This window comes from Nanorana parkeri, unplaced genomic scaffold (assembly GCF_000935625.1).
Source record: "Nanorana parkeri isolate BGI_ZX_2015 unplaced genomic scaffold, ASM93562v1 scaffold454, whole genome shotgun sequence".
In the NCBI taxonomy this organism is placed as follows: Eukaryota; Metazoa; Chordata; class Amphibia; order Anura; family Dicroglossidae; genus Nanorana; species Nanorana parkeri.
Window position 1 is genome coordinate 1,007,861 of NW_017306722.1, and position 24,553 is coordinate 1,032,413.

Below are 24,553 nucleotides of genomic sequence, written 5' to 3' on the forward strand. Positions count from 1 at the left end.
TGTAATAATACAGAATTTTTTTATACAAATCATTTGTTTCTCATCTAAATCAGAAATTAATATTTATTCTATAAAATATTTGTTTGTACATTTATTAAAGCATATGGAAACCAGTGCATCATAGATCAGGATATAGTGCTTACAACAGAATTTGAATTGACAACGATGTGCAGGTGTCACATTTGGTATGCATAGATACAAACTGCAGTTTTCAGTAAAAAAAAGAGCCAACCTTAAAACTGAACTTCTGGCAAACATAAAAGACACAAATGAATGCTGATCTGTGTTCATTAATACAGCATTAAATCAATTTTTCAATGCAACTAGTGCAAGTGCCTGACATTTACTTGGTATCAGCCTGCTGCAGTTCCTGTACAACAGAACTCCAATAGAGGGAGAAGCAGCAAAAAAAGAGACAATCAGCTGTGCTGCAATGCAAGGAGAATGCTGATAAATGGACAGAGAAGAGTGACAGATGAGCTCCTCAACCTGCTGCTTTTCCTTTCACTGTCCAATCACAGCCGGGGGCAGGGGAGGAGACCTGTAAGTGCAACTCTGCTGCACCAGAGATAAATCAGGTCACCGTCTCTGCCAAACAGGGCTGTGGTTATTGGCAGAGTTGTGTAAATCTCAGAAGTGGATAGATAGAAATACAAATCATTTGGCAGATAAAACAACTCCTTTATATGCAGCTGTACTTTTCATCTGTGTATTTAGCTGTTTGCCTAAACTGGAGCTCTAAAAAAAAAAAAAAAAAAGAAATCAAATAACCTTATCATTTATATTTTATTAAAAGATACCAGTGACAATGCAGGCAAAAGCAACAGGTATACCAAAGTACATTTTTTTCTATAGTTTTAATAGAGTGGTAATGAGTTAGATCCTTTGACAAGTTTTATTGACAGTCTGTGCCCCTGCTGGGGTGACAGTCTGTGCCCCTGCTGGGGTGACAGTCTGTGCCCCTGCTGGGGTGACAGTCTGTGCCCCTGGTGACACTTATTCCTATGACAACTCTCTAAGTTGGGAATTCTGTTCACTATGGAGAGCTTTCTTCTTATTTCCTTTTGTGTCTTTGGGACAGAACATGAGGGAAAAAATCTCCCCAGCAGGATGTCGACAGCAAAAAGTAACTTAATAGGGATGTTAACCCTAACCCAATGTAAAAAAAAAAAATGTTGTCTTTACATACACTTTAACTGCTGCCTCCTCTACCGGTTCCCTATACTCAACCTTCTCACTCCCCTGGCACTGTCTTCACCTGGGATAGAAGAAGCCCTGTGTAAGCTCTAAGTCACTCTGGTCATGGGTTACACACGGTTGAGAACTCCCTGCCCCCATGTGACAGGTGCCTGCTGCATTGTGGGAGGAAGAGGAGTGAGTCACATGTCCTCCATAACTGGAAGTACCAGATATTTCTTTCAGCTCCCTACATGGGTAAAGCACAGGTTCACGTTAAGTAAAGATGTTGTCCTTCAGCAAGTCTGTAAGAAAAACAACGTTCAAGCTGCCCAATCCACTGTTTCAGCTTGTTTAGTCTTGCTGACTCCAGCAAAATGTAAGCTGCAGCTGGTTCTGTTGCCATCACCTTGTTCGACAAAAGTCAATCTTTCAGTCAACATTTGTTGAAGAAGCGAGGCCAAACATTACCGCCGACAGTGACCGCAGTCAATCAGCTGTAGTCATTGTTTGGGTATTCTGACAGATGAGGGCGCCGGTAGACAGAGTACAATAACTAGAAAACACACAAAAAGCACATAAAAAAATGCATACAATGAATGCACACAAATCAGGTCTAGGAGTGGTTACATTTCCATACCTGAGGTAATGGTTGAAATAGATATCCAATGACCAGTATGACCAAAAGCACCATAAAGGAGGACAGCAAACCCGCAATCTAGAAGAAAGCATTTACAGTCACATATATAATAACATTGTATTGATAATGCTAGATCAACAAACTAGGGATACCAAAACAAATGCATGCAATCATTTTCTGCAATGTTATTTCCTGCAAAGTCAATGAAAATATTACCATCTGCAACAAAACTAATCTGCCATTAATCATTTTTCTCATCCTCTTAGAAAAACATCTGTCAGGGAAGTCCCCCACAATGTTGAAGTGCATAGTGGTATCAGCGAGTTCTACACACTTGCTGACCTATCCACAGAAGGAAGGACTATACTTTTTTTTGTTATTAATTGAAAAGAAAATAGAAACAAATAAAGTTTAATCTTTACAATGCTGATCCTCTAACATCAAAAGAATAAGCCCTGTGGACATTACAGCTACTTAAACTTTTAAGGCCTGTATTTAAAGTCACCGGCAGAACTACCACAGTTAACAGTTCACGTGGCTGTTAAGGGGCTTGAACCAAAGGGGGCTGGGTTAGGGCCACGGGGATGAGAAGCATTGAGCAGTTACACTGGGCCACCTGAACGCCATCCATATATCCATTGTTCATGTGGAACCTGCATGGATTTGATAGCTCACTCGATCACTGCTGTCATTTGTAAACTTCGATGCAGAGGAAGTCTTCCACTACTCTTTTCCTCTTCAGCTCTAACAGATGACATCTAATGCAGAGCATGGCAGAGGAAGCAAGTAGTGGAAGACTTCCTCTGCCACCTTCTATGTTTACAAATACCAGTGGTGATCGGGTGAGCCGTCAAATGCTGTATTTTAGCTAGGCTATTCGTCCCCTTGTATTGTTTTTCAGCCTTTTCATTTTATCCAAAGCGTAGCTTCAATAATTTGACCACAAGGTCTGTTAATTTTGTCAGAATACACCTGGGCTATTTTTCATCCTTATTTATTAATGCTACTTGCCCCTTAGTGACAGAGATTTTACCATCATGCTGAACCAGGTTGCACATAGTTATATAATCCTGAGAAACTAGATAAAAGAGTAATGCATAGATTATAGGTAAATGAATAATATGGAAATGAATCGGACCATATAGACCATTTTTATTGATTTTACAACATGCTGAACACAACAGCCTAACACAGGGAAATACAGAGAATTAGAACGCAGTCCACACATTGAAGTGTGGGTATTCGTAACTATCACCAATACGTTATATAGGAACAAAAAGATGCAATGAATACAATTTACATCACATACCTGTGTGTTTCCTCCAGTGCTCTCTTGAACTAGGCTACGAGACATTGAGCAGGTCACAGCAAACGTATGAAAGAAAGAGCCGATCGAATTGCACAGCCCCATAGCAATAAGTTCCTGCAAAGTTCAATCATGTCAGTATACTCAAAAGCATTGAAAAACTGTGGTTCTGATTATTAAAGGTCATCTGAATTGCCCTCCAGTAAAATAAAGTAAATCTAACTTTGTAAAGTAAGTACCTTCATTTTGATAGCTTGCCCTCTACAATATGCAACTTTCTGGGTATAACAACAACTGGCACATCCCCTAACTGATGTTCAGTGTCTACAAGACATATTGTCATTAACCAATGTGGGGGAAGGGAAATGGCCAAGCCATAGCTGCTATTGTTGAACCCCTCCTTTTTAAAAAAAAATGTTTTAAGAATGCTAGATCCATAGCTGGCACGCTAAAGCTCTGGCTTCAATGCTTTCTGATTCACTGACTTGGAACATATATAGAGATAAGGAATTCTGGTACTAATTTACAACATCTTGTTCTGAGTCTGTGACATTAAAGTACTTATAAACATTCAGGCAACTATCATTTTCTTCAGGCAGCCAGAAATGGCTGCCCCATACTTTCCTCATGACATTGGCCCTTTAAAGGGTTACATCACAGCCTCGAAACTTGGTCTGCGAGTCAGAGAAAGGTTACATCTTTCAGGGGCTTTCAAGATAGCTGGAATTGGAAATGTAATTTCTTCTTAAAAAAACCTAACACTTTTTTAAAGAACAACTCCAAAAATATTGTTTATTTACCCTTATATTCCCCTGATGCTCTGAGCAGGCTTGTTCTTAGATCGAACAAGTAAAAACAAAAAGTGCCAGGGACAACCACTCCTCTGAAGGATTTAGTAAAAGGTGCATACTGCAGGATGCTGCCCCACTGCAGCCAGGGAGACTGTGGTATCTATGAAAAAGCACAAAAAAGGGGGCGCCTTCCCTAGTGCAGATACATTTTATACAGGTATAGGCAAACAATAGAAATGATACTCACAAGAGTAAAATGGATATAAGCCTTAGGACCATGAACCAGAGTGAGGCAAGTGGAAGTAAGCAAAACAATTTCTATGTGCCAGAGAAAGATGCCTGCGTTGACGCGTTTCAGGGGCATGCCCCCTTCGTCAGATCCTTGAGGTCAACGCAGGCATCTTTCACTGGCACATAGGAATTGTTTTGTTTACTTCCACTTGCCTCACTCTGGTTCATGCTCCTAAGGCTTATATCCATTTACTCTTGGGAGTATAATTTCTATTGTTTGCCTATACCTGAATAAAATGTATCTACACTAGGGAAGGCGCCCCCTTTTTTGAGCTTGTTCTTAGACCGGTCCCTAGAGCCTCTCTCCCCCTCCTCTGCATCGGTCTGAGGTCCCATAAATCATCATGTCTATACACAGTGTATAGATGGGAGGACACTTAGGAAGATTAGAATGCTGAAGCGTAGGGGGAGACAGGCTGGAGGACTTTGACAGCTGGCCAGCTCGGAGCTCCCAGTGAGTATAACTGTTATTTTAGCACCTAGACACACACACAAACAGTTAACCCTTGCACTGCAGGTAAATCTTTCCGGCAAGTGTTTTAATATACAGAAACATTCTACACCAATAAATATTTGGTGAATGTCACATTCACTGCTTTATTACTTTAACATTTTAACATTTTAGACACCTAACATAATGCATGGAACACGGTGTATAGCACATTCTGATTTACTGCCAGCAAGTGAAGCTTTCACTTGCTTCCAGTTCCTTCTGACCGCTATAAAAAGCCTTTTACACGGTACAATAGCTCAATCTGCAATTTACACACAAATGAATGTGCCAGAGCAGTAACTCATCTGCCTCACCTCTACCACTGCAGGTCTTTTTAAATTATAGATGTGATGCCGATTTCCTAAAATGTGGAGAATGTTGTAACCAATAAATTGTATGAATATTTACTTGAATGATCCAATCATATGCAGATGAAATATGTGAACAGGATTTTGACCATTGGATAATTGAAGTGAATATTCACACAGTTTTAATAAACATTCTCAATTGCTTAAGTAAAACAGCCACACCGTGTCTGAAAGCTACTGATAACTACTGCTGTGCGCGCTCTTTAGATAACAGTGTTCTGGGAATGATTTGTCATTTATTAAAAATGTGTTTGTACTGATAAAACATGACTTTATATATATATATAGACTCTTAAAAAAAATAAACTGGGTCCAAAAACATTATACTTCCATTTAACTGATGTATGTTACAGTATATTGCAAAAATGTTTTGTTAAAAGAAATTTGTTTATTTTTATGGCAACCGTTTATAAGAAATAAAAGTAATGAAAGAGACCTTTGTATTTGGTTCTTTTAAATGGCTACCAGTAACCTTACTAGGGCTAGGAAGCCGTCATTGTTTTTAGTAGGGATGCACCGTATCGGTATCGATACCGAGTATTTGGGTGAGTACTCGTACTCGCCCAAATGCTCCGATACCTAGCACGAGTACTTCCTGTATCAGGAAGCCGGGCAGCGCATCATTACACGCTGCCCGGTTTCCTGATTGGCCAGGATCAGTCTTAAAAAAGTGGTATCGGTGCATCCCTAGTTTTTTAGCATAATTATTGTTTAAAAAAGATATCTAAACCCAGAAGCAAAAATTTTATATATTTCAGTTTACCAATTCTTAGATGTGGTGGCTGCATTAGTTTTCTCTTGTTAGGCTTTTTTCCCATTATTTTTTACTTGATGATCACTCCAGTAAGCGTGTAATTTTTCATTTTCCGTTGCCTGACCAAGCCTTCCAGACAAGTGGCAGTTAGAGGGTTGAGAAAAACCACAGGGGAGTGCACAATGGCCAGCTTGTATTCATTTATGTAAAACCTTTATCCCAAAAAGGTAAAAAAAACAAAAAAAAACTGTGTTGTAACTCCTAAAAGAAGAACTCCAGGCAAAATTTTCACTAACCCTTGCTTGTTTTGGTCTAGGGAGGAAAAAAAAAACTAAAAGCTATACTCACCGAATCCTCTGGGCCGTCCAGCTGTGGCAGCGCTCCCTCCTGCCTATCTCCTCCTATGCTGCAGCATCCTCACATCCCATACACTGTGTATAGAATGTGATGACTGAAGGACCTTAGGCGCAGCAGCAGAAGAGGAGCGAGGCTGGAAGGGAACGGTCTAGGAGCAAGGCTGCTTGGAGGATAGGGTGAGTACAACTTTTTTTTTTATTTTCCTCCCTAGAGCACAACAAGCAGTTAACCCTTACAGTTTGGGGGTAGTCCCATTACAGGGGTTAAAATGTTTTTTGCCCAGAGATCTTTAACAAAAGTGTTAGCTGGAATTGGAGATGTAATTTGTTATTCAAGTCCATCTATATCGGTTAGTGCATCTTACACTACCTTACGCACAGGCTGGCAATGCAGCTGTCCAAGAGTGGCTTTATTGCTCCTCCATAGAGTGGAGCCACTTTAAGACAGAAAGTGTGTTACTGATCAGAAAGGAAATTTTAACTTTAAGGTTCCCAGTATAGAATGGTTGAAGTCAGACCTCTGCCACAGACTGAAATTAACCCGTATACCTAATGCAGTCACAAATCCCAGAGTTTACCTCTGTTAAAACCTTGTAGGAGGGCTGAGGTTTGTGATTCTACAAAAAAGTTTAATGAAGCTAGAGTTTAAAGAAGTTTGTATTAGGGTTGGAGATTCAAGTAGGGTATACATGGGTAGATTTTTGAACGAACGCTCAATCCCATCAGAAACGTTTGATACTGCCATAAGAAACTTGCCAATTGTTGTTCGAAATTTTGTTTAATTCTTGTTTTTATTTAACATTCTATTTTGGAATAAATGGAGTTTCTGAACAAAAAACACAGTCGCTGTTAGAAATTCGTTCAATCGAGAAAAATGATCCAACATGCTCCTTCAAAAATGTTCGTGAACATTGAAGTTTTCGTCTGTCGATTGCACCATACGAATTGATATTGTCACAGTTGATACTGCCAGCTGCTACAGAGAGAGTTAGCGGGAGGGCCCAAACATTTTGCTATGGAACCCCATGATTTGAAGTTACACCCCTTCTTACCCTGTAGGGATATTTCCAACTACATCTACACCATATGACCCTTCAAGATTCAGCCCAGTTGAAACTCCAGTTGAGATAATCACCTTTAAAGAGAAGGGAAAGTTATTTTAATCTACATTAAAAAACACAAGAAAGCCATCATAGATGTACATTCATTCAACTACAAGGCTGAATGACAACATTTAAATAAAGATAGATATACGGTATACTGATGTGATAAAAGTGGTACATAAAAGGCGGTTTTACCTGTACTATGATGCAATGGTTAGTAATACACAGTATACCTATAAAAGCAAAACATGTGCGCACACTGCATATCATGGTAAAAAAAAACACCACTAGTTAGCTATATTAAACATGGTACACTTACAACAATGATCTCCATGGGAATTGGAACAGGCAATTTCTTTTTAAAACGATCATTAACTTCCTTGGCACCCAGCAGTAGTACCATGCATATAAGGCCAATGATCAGCGTGGGCACATTGGTCATTGCGATATTAGACAATACATCGACTAAGCTCTGAAACAGACACAGAAAATTTGCATATTCAAATGTGAGGTAAGTTAAAGTCTAGTTTCGTCTACTCAGGTCAGGTAATTTTTTCAATTACTATTATTTCCTTCCATTAAATCACATGTGAAAACAACAACTTAAATATACAGGTTAATCTTAAAATCCTTACATCTTACAATCCTTTGAATGGATGTGATCATAAAAGTTCTCTCACAGACAATACCTTGGTATTTACAACAAATTGAAAGTAAAAAGCAGCATCATTAAAACCCCAATATTTGTCTCTAATAACCTTAGGTTCTTGGTTTGAATCACAGTCAGGACACCAGTTGCATGGAGTTTGCATGCTCTCCCTATGCTTGTGTGGGTTTGTTCTAGGTAGTCTGGTTTCCTACCACACTCCAAAGACATGCTGGTAGGATAATTGGCTTCTGTCTAAATCAGCTCTGTATGTATCTGAGGGCAAGGACTGATGTAAAGCACTGCATAAAAAAAGTGGTGCTATATAAATAACTGAATTCTGAAAAGCATACAAAACGGTAGCCTGTACACTTGTGGCCTTATTTCATTACAGATAGCAGGCAGTATGCCTCCTGTGGTAGATTGGTATCAGTAGGGGGATGATCACATTTCAATTCTGCGATTAAAAAAGAAAAGCAACCAGGATGAAATCAGACTATAATCCAAGAAGGATATCCAGTGGTACTGAAAGTTATCTCTGATGTCAGTTGGACAATTCAATTCCTATACTTATTACACTGCTCAAAATCCCACAATCAGGTCATATTCCTTTGAAACTAAAATATCTACACAGATCCAACAGGAAGTTGGAGCCAAAACCACCAGTGAAAACCATGAGAATAAATGAGTAAGTCACTTACGTATATGACTGCTAGAAGTCCACTGTATCTCTTTGTCTTAATGCCCAATAGATATTTTAACTGAGAAATAAAGACATGTACCGCAGCTGCTGTGGTGAATCCTCGTACCAAAGGTTCAGTCAGGTAGATGGCTACAAAGCCAAATCGAAGTATGCCTAGACACATCTGGTAACAATATACAACATTATAGTTAGCAAACAAAGCTTGTTGTGACAGTTGGTCATGCTATTGTAATACTTCAATTCAGTCTAGGAGCTAGAGGATGAATATGTTGGCTCTGACAGAAAGCAAATCAGAGTTCAGGGCTGGATTTACCACTGGGGACAGTAGGAAGCAACCTATAGGCAGCAGAGGCAACAAGGCTTCTTTTTCCTGTGTAATTATAGGGTCACACATTTTCGATGCCATCAGGAAGAATAGTCAGATTTACACATTATCACAATATGCTAATACAGATAAGGACTAGATAAACAAGTAAATGTTCTTTGTAAAAGTGGTGACCCTGGCAGAGAGGTGTTAAGGTGCCATCAGTTGTGTGCCCACAACTTATCAGTGATCGAAATCCAGCCCTGTTTGCGCTATTAAATGAATGGAGGCAAATAATTTAATTGGATGTACTACATGTAATACTGCAGAATAATAACATGTGCGAAAGATATTTTTTACTTTATGTGAAAAATACATTTGAATAACAAAAGCAGCAGTTAGTTTAGTATTTACATACTGCTTTGCATTTCAAGCAAAGAAAGAAGGTCAGAACACGGTGACATCAGCTCAATCATAAAACAGTATGTTTTACTAAAACATCAATCCACTTACATGTTTTAGATTTACTGGTTCTTATTAACAGCTATGACTTTGATGGTTTGTACAGCGTAGAAGATTTGGTGTTTTCATCCCTGACATACCAGAAGAACAAGTCTGTAGGAACTTGGGAGTCCTGCGTATGCATTTACTGTGTAAGCTGTACTGAATCAAGGAATCAGTTTAAATTGCATTACAAACAAACATATTCCAGGAGAGGTAAGGAGATTATAGAATAGAAACTATAACTAAAGTCATAGGACATGATGCCCCATGGCGTGTATTATGATGAATTTTATATATCAAGGTCACCATAGTGGATATTTTGTGCTTTATTAGCACTAGCACCCAATGGGCTATACAATGCGTATATTCACAGTATGCAGGAACTGCTGGTTGATAACCATACATGTAAAATTGACCTTTACAAAGTCGAATTAGAGGAGTGTAGCTGGGAAGTTGAGCACATTTATAAAGCATGCCTCATCTGCCTTCTCCCTACACAAAAACTTCTGTAGAGCATTTAATACCAGACACAAACGAACAGAAAGACATGTGGTACTACAAGAACACATTCTGACCCTCCACTAAACTAGGCATATATTGTATGTAGAGAGTTAAATACTCTCCATTCAGTGATGTCTAGCACCGGTCTTCATACACTCATACACTCATTGATTAGAATTTCTATACACAGTAAATAAATAGGTACCTGAATTAGACCACAAAGTAAAGTAATTGCAACAGCTACTTTCACTCTCATTGCATCCCTTGCTTCAATCTTCTCTAGGTAATCTGTGCTGTTTGTGACATTGGTTTCCACTATATGAAACATCTCATCTGGAGCAATTCTTATTGCGACCCCACCAATCATTAGGCTGATTACTGCAAAGGTACCTGCAAGACAAGTTACAATGATGTTACAATACTGTATTGGTGCCCTGATGCCAATATTATTCGAAATATATACATTGGGGGGAATCATACAATATTACAGTCATAGTCCCCACCTTTCCACCTCCTATTGGTAAAGAAGCCTTACATAGGAACAGACAGTTAACACGGTCACTCCTTTGAATAGAATGTGAATATCTTCTAACAATCCTAATTTGGGCCATATCCTCCTGTTCATCCCTTCACCAAAAAACTTTCCCTAAATTATTCTTGACACAGGCATCTGAATGAATGTATTAACTTGGCTAAAAAGGTGGTTCTGGTTCAGTCTACAAAGTCAATGTTATGTGTTGCTCAATTATTTTTTCATTAGAGTGAAGGAAAAAATTAGTGATATTGCCCATATTAGGTGTAAGAAGAACACAGCAAGGACAACGCCTTCTCCTCCTGAAGCACATTTATTCAAGTAAATAGACAGGAAAAGTAAAAAATACTCACAAACCAAAAGTTGATCTTAGGCATATAAGATATAATATCCACTTCTGAAATGCTCATGACACCACAATGAAGCAGCAAGCAGCTGCTAGAAAAGGAAAACTTCATCTGCTGGACCAGCCAGCTACTGTTTCTAGAGAACTAACGCGTTTCTGGGGCGTACCCCCTTTTTTAGAGTTCATAACTGCAGTCTCCGTGAGTAAATTACAGTTGATTGGCTAAGGGGTCATTTATATACTATACTCGGAGACTGCAGTTATGAACTCTGATAAGGGGGGGGAGAGCAACAGGTACATGAATGCGTTGCATGCACCAATATTTGTCATACAGAAGCAAGACACACTTCGAAAGAGTGTCTGCGCCACTCTTTATGAATTCCAGGGATTGTTTCTAATGATTAATGGGCTTTTTCAACAATTTCTTGTAATATCCTCAACCGTCCCTACTATAGAACAGGCACATGTTGCGATCTCTTATGCTGTATCATTCTCTTCCAACCTATTTGTTAATGTAAAAAAAAGGCTAAGCAAAAGCGTAGTAATAGGTGCAGATATCACCTTTTTATCAACTACTTCCCGCCTAGAAGATGTCATTAATCACTGTAATTAAGCAACTGCTGATTAACTGGCACAGCACATGCTCTCTGAAATGAGTCCTGTAACAGTCAACTAATATGATAACATTATTAGGCTAACAATAAAAGACATTATAATGTTTTCTTATCTATAGATGGTCAATAAACAGACAGATATTTCCCGAGGGAGAACTGCCCATCACGCACAACCTTTTTCAGCAAAAGAACATGTAGTTATTCTCACCTGAAGGTGACAGTGGCACGCACCCAGTATTTAATTCACTTAATAGCAAAGGTTTAGAAACTGCTCATACTGTTTTTCAGTTTAACACTCTATTCTCTATATGTACCCCAAGGTAGGATAAAGCAACAATGAGATGTGACAAATTAAAGGTTAGCAGGCCCGGGAGAACAGATTTGTCTCAAATATATGAATCCTCGGCTTTTAAAACAACATTTTGCGAGCTTCTCCCATTACATTACTATTGGTTCCACAACAAATCGGCAGACAAAAAGGTGCCGAGATAATTGCAGTGGGAGAAGACCAGGAGATTCAGAGGAGAAGAACCCCCAGTTTAAGGCCCAGTCTTTATACTTTATGAAGACAGTGGGGGCGATTCAATACAGCATTTGCAATACTTTCCTGGTGTTAATGTTGTCTAAAATTGTCCTGTGCTTTCAGAAAACAGTGCAACAATTCTAAAGCTATTACTGACACATGCAACAAATTCAGGTACTTCTTAACAGCGACATACTCTTATGTCATAAGGGCTGTGACAAATTCATAAAGAAATACGGTTGTTTTGGAAACAAGTAAAATTGGCAGTAAATAAGAACAATGTCATTTTGAAGTAGTTTGTGTCAGGAAAGAGGAGTTTGTCCCCCAATGTTGTTGGTTGCTAGGATCCTGGCGGCTTTAATATATAAAATCTATATTATAGTAGGCTTACATAAAATGACCCAATAAAAGGAAGCAGCGCTTAGGATTTCAAGGATCTTTTTAGATTACTAGATTATTTATACTCTTGAATACATCAGAATGTCAGAGGAGCTCGTTCTTGGAATGTTGGGTGATCTCCCTGCGCAAAACCATGAACCTCTGGCACTAAGGCTACATAGAGCATTCGCATTATATTAGGAACCTAGGAGATCACAAAATAACATGTTTGCAATACCTATTGATACGTGTCTTGATGTTCCAAAGAAGGTGTACAGGAACACTGGATAAAATGAAGAATACAGTCCAAACACTGGCGGTACAGCTGCCAGCAGGGCATACGCTAACCCTAAAAACATATAAAAACAATCACATTTGTAAAGAAGAAGATGCAAATATATCTGCAGCTAAGTAGTATATTTTTAAATAATGATCAATCACTCTGCTTTGCTGTATTAGGACATTGCATTAAAATGTTTATTTGTGGAACAAAAAAAAATGATAAGTAATGGAACAATATTAGTTTGTAAGCTTTAAAAAAAAAACAAGTTACTAAAAAACAATATAGTTTCCCTTTCATGAAATACGTTTTGCATTAGCAAAGTAGCTACACTGATAGGGAATGAGTATTTTCTTCATTTATTTACAGCGCTAAGTCAACAAGATTTCTATAATATTTCATAGCAACATTTCCAGTCATTAAACAAAGCTCTAGCAAATCCTGTGTCAGGGCCAGTTCACACCATATCCAGTGTGTTCCGGCACAGTTCATGCCCAGATTGCATTGAATTGCATAAACCAGGTCTCCTGCGTTCTGGGACAGGAGGGGGCGTGGTGGTGCCATTGATTTCAAGAACACCATAGACATGCCTTCCGCCTGCAGTGCGATCGCCCGCACCAGAACGCGTGGTACAGCAATGCCTGCATTCCGGTGTGGTGCGATCGCAAACAATAGTGCATGCACTAGCAATCAAGAACACAATGGATATGGTGTGAACTGACCCTCAAAAAGGTGCTTACTGTATTAAAGAACTATGAGGTGAGTGCTTTTCACTCACCTCATAGTTCTAGCCGACCTGTGACAATGAGACTGTCACAGGTCGGCTCAGTAGATCGGGAGGTGAGCGAACACATACCGGCGTTCGCTCACCTCTCGATCCTGTTGCGGCTCTCTGCCGTGACAGGGGAGGGGATGGATTCCCCCCTTCCCGCTCCACCAGCGCTGACTGGCGGAACGGACGGGGCGGGTACAGCTGGCTCTGCCTCTAGATAGGCAGAGCCAGCTGTCACTCACGCAGCTGGGAGGATCTCAACATCGATGTCGGGATCCGCTCTGGCTGCGGCGTCTTAGTATACCGTGAGCTGTAACTCGCGGTATACTGAGCTTAGGGGAACGGGAGGACGCTAGTTTGTGTCCTCCCGTTACCCTAAGGAGAACTATGGGGAAAAGCCCTGACCCCATAGTTCTCCTTTAAAGCATATTATGCAATCTGTGTATACAAATATGTATATATGGTAAAAAGCAACAAACTAAGGAGAACAGGGACTGGAGGAAGTTAATTAGGGCTAGATGGAGATTATTATGGGTTATCAGGGGAGAAATAGGAAAAATATTATTTAAAGAAAAGAAACTTTCTGCATAATGCCTTTTTTTGTTTGTGTTGTTTAAAAAAATGTACACGTCCAAAAAAAAAATAAGGAATTTGTACATATCTATGGCACACTTTATATCCGTAAAATAACATTGGTGCTATGATAAGCTGGAGAAATGGAAGGACAAATTAACCCTTTTAAGTGGATATTACCAAGTTAATCAGCTAAGACCGCCCAATACCTCAGCCATGCATGGTCGATCTCATGGCTACTGAAAGCTTTCCAGACTCCACAGATACAGCATTCTGACCTTTCCAGTAATGTATACTAACCCTGTGGGAGCTGCATGACCCCGGTGCTCAGGCCTGAAACGATATCTCCCATGAGATACTCTTTCACTGGGTAACGTGGCAGCCATTTCAAAATTGGAAGGAAACTGAACAGCTGAGATTTGGCCTTCTTTGCAGTACACCTGTAATGTGGAACAGAAATAGATTAGTTCTTAGAATAAATAGCAATATAGAAACTGCTTGCCTGTCAATGGAAGAATATCTATAGCAATGGAATCAGTATTTATTTCAATAGTTTGATGTGTTTAAAAAAAACAAACACATAATAGTAACATTTCACAGATGCAGAGTTACAGTTGGCCATTACAGTTATTACAGGTTGTAGTTGTGATGTGGGGATATTCAATTACCGATGTCTGTTACACATGATCTATTGGGAAGTCTTTTATATGTTATTATTGATTTACATGTTCACTGTGGGTGATTGACTGGGGTGAATCTTCTGTGGGGATAAATGTTTATAGAAAGGGTGGGCAACTCCGGGCCTCCAGCGGTTGTGGAACTACAAGCCCCATGAGGCATTGCACGGCTGACAGTTACAGGCATGACTCCCAGTGGCAGAGGCATGTTGGGTTTTGTAGTTAAAGTACAGCTGGAGGGGCGGAGTTGCCCACCCCTGGTTTATGGTCTATTTAAGTCATGCCTGGGTACTAGCTGGCTTGAGAAAGGCGAGCTGCAACCTGCCGAAACATTGGTATAATAAAACCTACACTTTTATTTGAAGACCTCCGAGTGCCTACTAAACTTTTGCTATACATCTATAATACCCCTGACACACACACAGATATACATATATACCTATATCCCATTTACCACCTAGAGGAGGAGAAAAAATACCTGGTACTTATGGATAAAGAGTTTCATGTGACTTACTCCCCCTGCTCTCCGTTGGCAGTGCTGATGCTTGCCGATTGGCCTAGGGCTGTCACATGGGGCAGGGAGAGAGTCCTCAGCCCTGTGTACCCTTTGACTGGGATTGACTTGATTTACAAACGGCTTCTTCTGATCACTCTTGGGGGGCAAACAGAATATTAGGGCAGGAAAAGGAAGGCAAAACTGTGGGCAAAAACACAGGCTGACTTTAAAGGTTATTTGTACTTTTTTCATAAACCCCCTGCCCTGCTCTTGTCATCAAATTCCTAAAGTAGCCATGACCCTGGATTCAAACCAATTGAAGTTCTTAGTGACAGGTCTGCCCAAATTTAGCACATGTTTACATCCTTTAGTATTTAGGAATTTGATGAGGACGGAGAATGGAATATAGGGTTTATTATAAAAGTGCAAAGTGGGTGAAAAGAGTCGTGTGCTATAAACTACTAGAACCAAAGCTTTCAGATCCAGACAACTTGAAACGTCAATTGGTGGTATTATACAGTATATGTACTTTTATAGATTTGATATGCTATCTTTGTATTGTATACTATTCCCACTAGCAATTTCATTGAAATGTTAAGCATATGTCCTCATCCAGTCACAAGTACATGATTGCTACAGACCGATAAGCTACATCCTGTGTGATGTGGTTATTAAACAAAGGAGTGTCCAAACAAACCAAGTTTCCATGACATGGATTAGAGGCATACGTAGCGGTGTAATTACAGCTTCTCTGCAAGGGATTATGTATGAAAAATAACAGTACTTCCTTCTACCTAATTTATACAAAATCCCAAGGTGCCTGTTATTTGTAGTAGAATAAAAGTTTCAGAACATTTATCATTTTGGTTTCTATATCATTTTTATACCAGACCACAGCAGGATCAGGATGATCCATGAATGCTGGCTGACCTGTCACACCCTATACACCGTATGGTCTAGATTTGTTACATCACTTTTTAACAAAGAGAGCCATCAGCCTGGCACACCAGACTTCTGGGTGGTATAACTGCAGAGGGTAAACAACCATGTAGTCTCTGCTATACTGATACTAGAATGCAAGAGTCAGCATCAGCCTAGTCTTTAACCACTTGAAGTCCGCGGTGTTTAAACCCCCTTCCCATCCAGGCCATTTTTCAGTATTCAGCGCTGTGTTACTTTGACCGACATTTATTCTGTCATGCAATGCTGTACTGAAATACATTTGATACAATTTTTTGGGGACAGACCTTTCTTTTGGTGGTATTTATTCACCACTGGGGTTTTTATTTTTTACTATATTAAAAGGAAAAATTACCGAAATTTAAAAAAAAAAAAAAAAGAACTGTTTCCCCTATATTAAATGATAACATATTTATTATTACCCAACTTTTTTATAAGAGACGGGGTCACGTCGGGTAAAAAAATACACCAAACATGTCAAGCCTTAAAATTGTGTGCACATGCGAAACCTCAAAAAACTATAAGCCTTAAAACAGGAGCCTGGCACATCTGTTGGCCAGGTGGAGGGGTGAAAAAATTTAGGAGGAAGAAGCCATGTGCAACGCAAGTTTGCTACCCCCCAGTACACTGATACAGTACAAACTTCCCTTCTCACCTGGTCACTACATCACAAAAAGAAAGAGAAATAACATTTATTAGAAGCAAAGCCGTCTTGTGATTTTACCTTCAGCTACAACCTGCAGATTAAGTGGATACCTTAAGGCCCCTTTCAGACGGCCGCTCTGATCGGGTCCATCCGTCAGTTTTTGTAGGCAGACCCGATCGAATGCCCAATGCAAGTCCACGGGCAGCCGTGTATAAACGGACTAGCGTCCATTTAGAGCTGGTTATCCCCAGCGCCAGCTGGGTCCCAAAAAACAGGCAGAACACTGTTCTCTTTCAACGGACCGTATCGTGCCGGATGGTGAGTAATCTGATGTAAACGGACATGGCCATTGACATCAGATTCCCCATAGACACACATGGGGTCCGGCAGTTTCAGTTTTTTCCTCCATCGCAAGATAGAGCAAAGAACTGTACGGACACGGATGTCGCAGCGTTGACATCCACTCCGTACTGCTGTGATCAGGAGAGGATTTGTGCACGGATCCCTGATCAGCTCTTTTAGAAAGGGGCCTCAAAGATTGACTTTTTACCCCATTATATTTTGAGTGCTTGTGACACTCATTTTGATAGAGCTGCTTCACACTATCAATAGAACTACAGAACACAGAAAATAACAATGACTAAAATGTTGATTGTGCAGAATATAGAACATGAGGGCATATATACACCAACCACTAAACAGGAAATGGTGCTACATGGCAGTCACTACAGAATTATGAAAATATACAAACGTTAGAGGCTAACACCATCTAAACCAAATGTTTAACTTTGCATGGTTCTTGTGCAACAGCTCCAGTGGTATCACACAGCCAAAGATTATGTCACAAAAATGAAGAACAGGGAAATAAAAGTGTGACTGTCATTGTGACCTTGGGGGAAGAGGCCAGGGGTGGAATACAATCCACTACACTGTGAACTCAGAGGGATGTAAGAAGCCTGGATGAATGCAATAGGTGTTCAAAGCTGAAATGTCAGTTTTGGGTGGCCTAATTTTCTGAACGAAGCATGCTGGAGAGAAGGCTGCCAACAGGGCCACCCACTGAGGGAATTTTGTCAGTTTCATCAAGAATCAGCTGAAATTCCCATAGTGTGTGGCCAGCTTCAGTCAAGCAACATGTCCTTTTGCATTTTGATGTAGCATTGTAGTGTGTAATGCTCCTGAGGACTATGAAAAGAATAACAAGGTAAGGTAGAAGCGTCTCACCTGCAAGACTGCGAGATTTTTTTGAGGATAGACACTGGCTCTTTCTTCCTTGGGTGCAAATGTTCTTGGAGATATTCCTGGGTGAATATGGGCCTCTCTACGCAGTACTTTTGTCTCTGATAAAGGCAGTCATCTTCCCCTGAAGCTAGTTCCATAGCACATTTCAGATCTTCTGTAAGTATCTGCAAATTATTAGAAGGAATAACTAAATTTACTACATATACATACATGATAATGTCAAATTATTACTGTATTACATATGGATGGGTAAAACCCTTATCCATCACAGCTCACAGTCATAAGAGGTACCATGGACCATACTCGGGCAGATCTTCAGAATGGAATTACTACGGTATACAAGAGAAGAAGAAACCTAGAGAACAAAGGAAAGAAAATGGACAGCTCTTTTAGGCCCTGTTCACATCTGTGCGTTTTAGTGTGGTGCAGTGTAGGCATGTTAATCAGTGGCAGGACAATGTACTTCAGGACCCAAAGCAAAGATACCAAAGTGTGCCCCCTCCAACATTTCTACACTTTTAATGTAAGGGTAGAGAGGACCAATGGGGGGCATAGTAGTGCATTGCCATGTGTTACAGCGCACTACATTGTAGGTGCATGATCTCAATGCATTGGGATACCTTTCGGAATGAATGGCACTGCAGCATATTGACACACACACACTGACACACACACCACGATTATTAATATCATACAGGATTTATATAGACCCAACAGTTTGTGCAGAGCTTTACAATATAACGAAAACATTACAATCACAATACAATTCAAGACAAGATGGTAAGGAGGGTCCTGCCCCTTAGGGCTTACAATCGAAAACAATGTGAACCTGGCCTAAAAAACTGTCACTGGACTGTCTGTGCAAAATAATTATTGTAGCAACAAACTTTGTTGCTTGTGTGTGTGCAGGCACGTTCTATAGCATCCTTGTCTTCTGACACCTGGACTGAAATATGATCAATGCCTGACAATGTGAGTGTATCAGACTCAGACCACACAAGGGTACTATCGAAAGTGCAGACACTTCAATGCATTCTGCCTAGCAGCACTGGGGGTCCCTGATTCAAATCCCGGCCACGTCACTATCTGCAAGGAGTTTGCACGTTCTCCCTGTGCTTGCATAGGTTTCCTTCTGGTACTCCAGTTTCCTCCCACACTACAAAGACATGCTGGTAGGCAAGTTGTCTTCTATCTAAATTGTCCCTGTATGTATGCACGCACGCAAGATAGACACCTTTAGATTGTAAACTCCTTGAGGGTAGGGACTGATGTGAATGTGCACTATGTAAAGCACTGCATAAATTGTTGGTGCTACAGTATATAAATACCTATAATAAAATGTTTTTTATCTTTCAGTCAGGTCGACAATTATAAACCGTTCCAGTGGTGCTCCAACCATCCCAGCCTTTGTCACATGGCATGCATCTGCGTAATACCCACTTAGTTCTGTTTCCCTATTAGATATGATTGTACTTTAACAAACACGTGATTATATAATGTTGTGCACGTCCATAATGACAAAGTAATGTTCTCCTTGAGAGCACTGAAAGTCCTTGAAAATACACAGAGGAAGTTGCTCATGTGTTCCATGGGTACTCTGATGAGTTATTTCCTGACTGATTGCTGGAGTCCACACAATTACTCAATACAATAAATGCCTGTCATCTACTGTTATTATAAAAGATAACAGTCAGTCAAAGCAATACATTTAGGCTTGGTTCACATCTGCGCGTCGTGGTAACACGCGGTCGCGTGCCGCAATTGCCACACGGCCCCATTGATTTCAATGGGGTCAATACGCATGGCAACAAGGCTCCTGCACTATTTTATGCAATGTGCGGGACATGGATTTTTTGCTGGCACATTTGCACGCGGTGAATAAACTGCGTGACTTACCAGCCGCATTTGGCGTGTCATGTCAAATCAGTGCCTCCACAAGCACGTTTCTGCCAACGTGCAGCAATCATGCGATCAGTAAGGCCTGGTGTGAACCAGGCCTTACTGGTAAGACAAAAAGCCATCCTAAAGGGAACACTAGGATACTAACTACTGTACGGAAAAGTAACATCAAATATCTTCTTAGGAGATACATCAGTAGGATCACACAGTGTATACCTAATGAAAAGTCCTACACAAAGAGAAAGGTTACAGCAGAGGATAAACTGAAAACAAGTCTCGGCATGGTACAAAAACAGGAATACAGGCAAAAGGTCAGCAGTCTTTAAAGAGAAAACCAAGACAAGGCGTTCTTATTCTAAAAAAACGAAATATCTTACAATGGCCTACAGCACATAACAAACCTCTATATGAGAGTCATAACAAAATGGTTATATCTGATGTAACATTCATACCCCGAGTGCACACTGAGAGGTACAAACCCCCTCTGATGTGTCACTATACCAGCCACTAGAATAGGAACAACTTGACACTTCAGCAACCATTTACTTTTATCCTAAATGCAGATATCATGACAAGAGCAGACACAATGTCATTTCATTCCATCCATGGTCACTGTACGATCATTGTATCAGATGTCCTTATTTCTTGTAACAACTTGACTTTTTCCTATAATGTACTGGTAAAATCTGAGAGCCTGAAGTCTATCTAAATCCCCAAAAAGTAATACATTGCAGCATGAATCACCAGTTCTGATAAGAGGTTGCTGCGTTCGTTTTATTGTTCCGGCTTCTTCCCCTTTTCTTTACCTGGTGATCCGGCCAGTGACATGCTTTCCCACACTAACAAGCATGACAAAGCTCACTAGCTGTACTGTCTCTAAGGAGGAGCAGCATGTCACCCTGGGACAGGACTACAGGGCATTTGTCCAAGAGCAGAGGGTTGTTTATATTGTTTTGAGGACTACAGGGCACCTACCCTTCTTTTCATCTGCATAGCATTGAGGGAAGGTGTTTTATATTCCACAGAGAGAGCTGAGAACAATACTAACTGATAACAGTACATACATAGAACACAGGAGGTTATCAGCTTTCTGACAGGATCAACAGGTACATTTTTTGCACTTAAATAATAAAACAGAAAACACTTTCAAATTGTATATTTAACAAACCAAAAAGATCAAATAAGAGAAAGTTCTTTGCCAGGGTTTCTATACACTTTAAATTAGGGGTGGGCAAACTCCATGCCTCCAGTGGCAGTGAAAGCCCATCATGCATGTATCTCTGGGAGTCATGTCTGTGGCTGTGAGAATCTTGCAATGTCTCATGGGATTTGTAGCTCCACAACAGCTGGAGGGCTGGAGTTTGCACACCCATACTTTAAATCAGTACACCCACAAATTGAAGTAATGTTAAGCGTATTTATGACTCTTGTGGCAACATGTCCTTCACTACGCCAACTTTATGCCTTTAAAGCACAACTAAGCCTAACAACAAATACTAAAGCGGATCAGTCCTTAAATGTGGTGGCTGTACTAGTCCTCTTTTTTTCAGGCTTCTTTACTAAAAATGTCACCAGGTAATAATGCAAATAACACATCACGTCTCTGGGTGGCAATGCTCATTCTTCCATGGTATCTATGGAAGGAGTCATGGTTGTCACCCAGGCTGGACTTCAATCATCTGCCTTTCTTCATCTCCATTACATTGGGGATGGGGAAATCGATCATTAAAAAGGCCAAGTTTACCTTTTGCAAAAATTAATGAAAGGCATAGTTAATAATATATAAAAAATATGCATTTCTTTATTATTTGCATTCAAGCCTGGAAAGTATTGCAATCGTGATCACAACTGGGAAAGCTCAGGCTTCCGCACATTTTCAAACTGGCAGAGGTCGTACGGGGGTACAGAGTTTGTTAGGAGAGGTGGGAGGAAGGGCGGCTGGACTTCAAACTGCATTAACACCCCATTCACACCTAGGCGTATTGTAATATGCGCGTCCGTCACGCGTTTTTTTAACGCGATTCGTGGTAAAAAAGTCGCGCGACCGTCGCGCGATTCCAAAGGCTACTTGGCTGTATCCCAATGGAAAACGCCCTACAAAACGGCCCAAAGTAGTCCCGGGACCTTTTCAGGCGTGGGCCGTTTTGTAGGGCGTTAGGTACGGGCGGAAATATGGCGAGGTGGGAACGAGGGCATTGACTACAATGCAATTTATATTTTTGACCGTTTTGTAGAGCGTTCGTCGAGCGTAGAACGCCCTACAAAACGGTCAGGTGTGAACACAGCCTAAATCACCTCATACGGCGTCCAACCATACTCGCTCTAGGTAGAGCAGCCCATATCCCCGCATGTACCTAGAGCGAGGACAACTGAACGCCTTATGAGGTGATTTAATGCAGTTTGAAGTCCAGCCATCCTCCTAACTGAAACTCTGTACCTCAGTATGAGCTCTGCCTGAGAGAGAATGTGCTGAAGTCTGAGATTTGCAGCTGTGATTGAGTGATCACAATTACAATGCTTTCCACTGGTTTCCAGGCATGAATGCAAATACTAAAGAAATGCATATTTGTTTATATATTATTAATTATGCATTTCTTATTTTTTTTTCAAAAGGTGAACTTATCCTTTAACATTTTAAATGCATTAGTATTTACAAAAGAACGATAAGGTAATTTGCGCTTCACAATTTATAGGAAGTGACATGGGCGCTGTGTTTTCAGCAACATCAACACGTATTTTTGTACTTTCTGAAAATGTTGTGGGAAAAAAAAAAAAATGCAGTCACCACATGTAACATGTTTGTGGGTTAGCTACTCTTTGAGACAATCTTTCTAGGATCAGATCGTTGTACAAACACGTACATTCACATTGGACACATATGTATGTGCTTTTCTATGGGGGTGGGAGTAGCACGTGAGCACTGGCTTCCCTTAGGCAAACTGAACAATGAGTTGGGAAAATCCATCCTGTCGAATTGTTTTACCATTGGAGAGTGCTCAGCCAGGTTTACTCAGGGGATAATAGGACGGACCTGAAGACATATAGTATGAATGTTCCCCAATCATATATTACTACATTGAACATGTTTTCTTATGTTTGCAGGCACCTTTAATACCCTCCCATGGTGGATATTCCAGGTTTTCTCTTTTCTGCCCACCTGTTGAATTAGCCTTTCTTTCTGCACTGTGTAAAGCACACAATATGACTTGTCAAACATGCCAGGCCTTTATTGTCAGCCACAATGTTATTTTAGGATCTCTAAGCTGGTGCATATTAGTCCAAAATACCATCAATTCTGATTAACATTTCATCATAATAATTCAAATGTTAGTGAAGACTCTTAACTAAAGTACAGGCTACTATGCACCAGCTTAGAGATCCTAAAATACCATTGTGGCTGACAATAAGGCTATTTCTATTCCTATCTACTGAGACACAATTGTTTTATATAGCACTAGCTACAGGTGAAACTCGAATAATTAGAATATCGTGCAAAGTTCATTTATTTCACTAATGCAACTTAAAAGGTGAAACTAATATATGAGATAGACGCATTACATGCAAAGCAAGATAGTTCAAGCCGTGATTTGTCATAATTGTGATGATTATGGCTTACAGCTCATGAAAACCCCAAGAACCCCAAATCCACAACCTCAAAAAAGTAGATTATTACATGCAATCAATAAAACAAGGATTGTACATAGAACAATATCGGACCTCTGAAAAGTACAAGCATGCATATGTACTCAGTACTTGGTTTGGGCCCCTTTTGCAGCACTTACTGCAATTACTTTTGCACGATATTCTAATTATTCGAGTTTCACCTGTATACCAAGTGTTTAAGTAAATACCCAGATCATTCACACATGGCAATACAAATAATGTCAATCAAGCATTGAAGAAGTAGCTTTATCTGCCTGCAATGGTATGATCACACCTAAAGGTCTTAACATTTCATGTACTGTATAGCCTTAATCCATATTGCCAATAATCCATTCATACTTGCAAGCCAATTATTCATATTTAGCATTTTGATTGTCTTCATACTTAATCAAATGCATCTGAGCCACATATAGTTATATGCAAATCAAAATAATCACCAATCCACTCAGTGTTCTGTATATTAAGAAACATGATAACCCCATCACAATAGATTAACATGACATGCCTGCTCTCCGATTTAGAATGGTTAATACTGATGGCCTGGTTTTGCATTATTTGGAAAAAAGCATGTAAATTGCTCCCGCTATAAGACAGGAGCCAGAAAGAGAGGATGTAGTGCAGCTGAATTCCATTGGGGCCAAATAAAACTGAAATACATCAGCCATAACCTATCTTAATTTTTACTAACAGCATAGTTCCGGCCTTCCCGTCATATACAGGAAGCAAAAAGAAATTGAAATAGACTGTCCTCCCCTCCATGTTCTTGTACGAAGGCTGGCTGCCCCCCCTTCTGTACGAAGGCTGGCTGCCCCCCCCTTCTGTACGAAGGCTGGCTGCCCTCCCCCTTCTGTACGAAGGCTGGCTGCCCCCCCCCTTCTGTACAAAGGCTGGCTGCCCCCCCCTTCTGTACGAAGGCTGGCTGCCCCCCCCCTTCTGTACGAAGGCTGGCTGCCCCCCCCTTCTGTACGAAGGCTGGCTGCCCCCCCCCTTCTGTACGAAGGCTGGCTGCCCCCCCC

General features: G+C 40.4%; 1 protein-coding gene across 1 annotated transcript in view; it reads right to left on the minus strand.

The window, feature by feature from the left end:
• The window catches only part of SLC26A5 (solute carrier family 26 member 5), a 39,167-nt gene that overhangs the window by 10,558 nt on the left and 4,056 nt on the right, over positions 1-24,553 (minus strand). Inside the window, exons 2-11 of the mRNA XM_018560425.1 lie at positions 17,958-18,139; positions 14,255-14,394; positions 12,568-12,678; positions 10,142-10,326; positions 8,626-8,790; positions 7,598-7,750; positions 7,228-7,310; positions 5,944-6,031; positions 3,126-3,239; positions 1,817-1,894 (exon numbers count right to left, since the gene is read on the minus strand). Coding sequence (XP_018415927.1) covers positions 1,817-1,894; positions 3,126-3,239; positions 5,944-6,031; positions 7,228-7,310; positions 7,598-7,750; positions 8,626-8,790; positions 10,142-10,326; positions 12,568-12,678; positions 14,255-14,394; positions 17,958-18,112 — 1,272 coding nt within the window. The 5' untranslated portion in view covers positions 18,113-18,139. The remainder of the gene's footprint in view (positions 1-1,816; positions 1,895-3,125; positions 3,240-5,943; positions 6,032-7,227; positions 7,311-7,597; positions 7,751-8,625; positions 8,791-10,141; positions 10,327-12,567; positions 12,679-14,254; positions 14,395-17,957; positions 18,140-24,553) is intronic.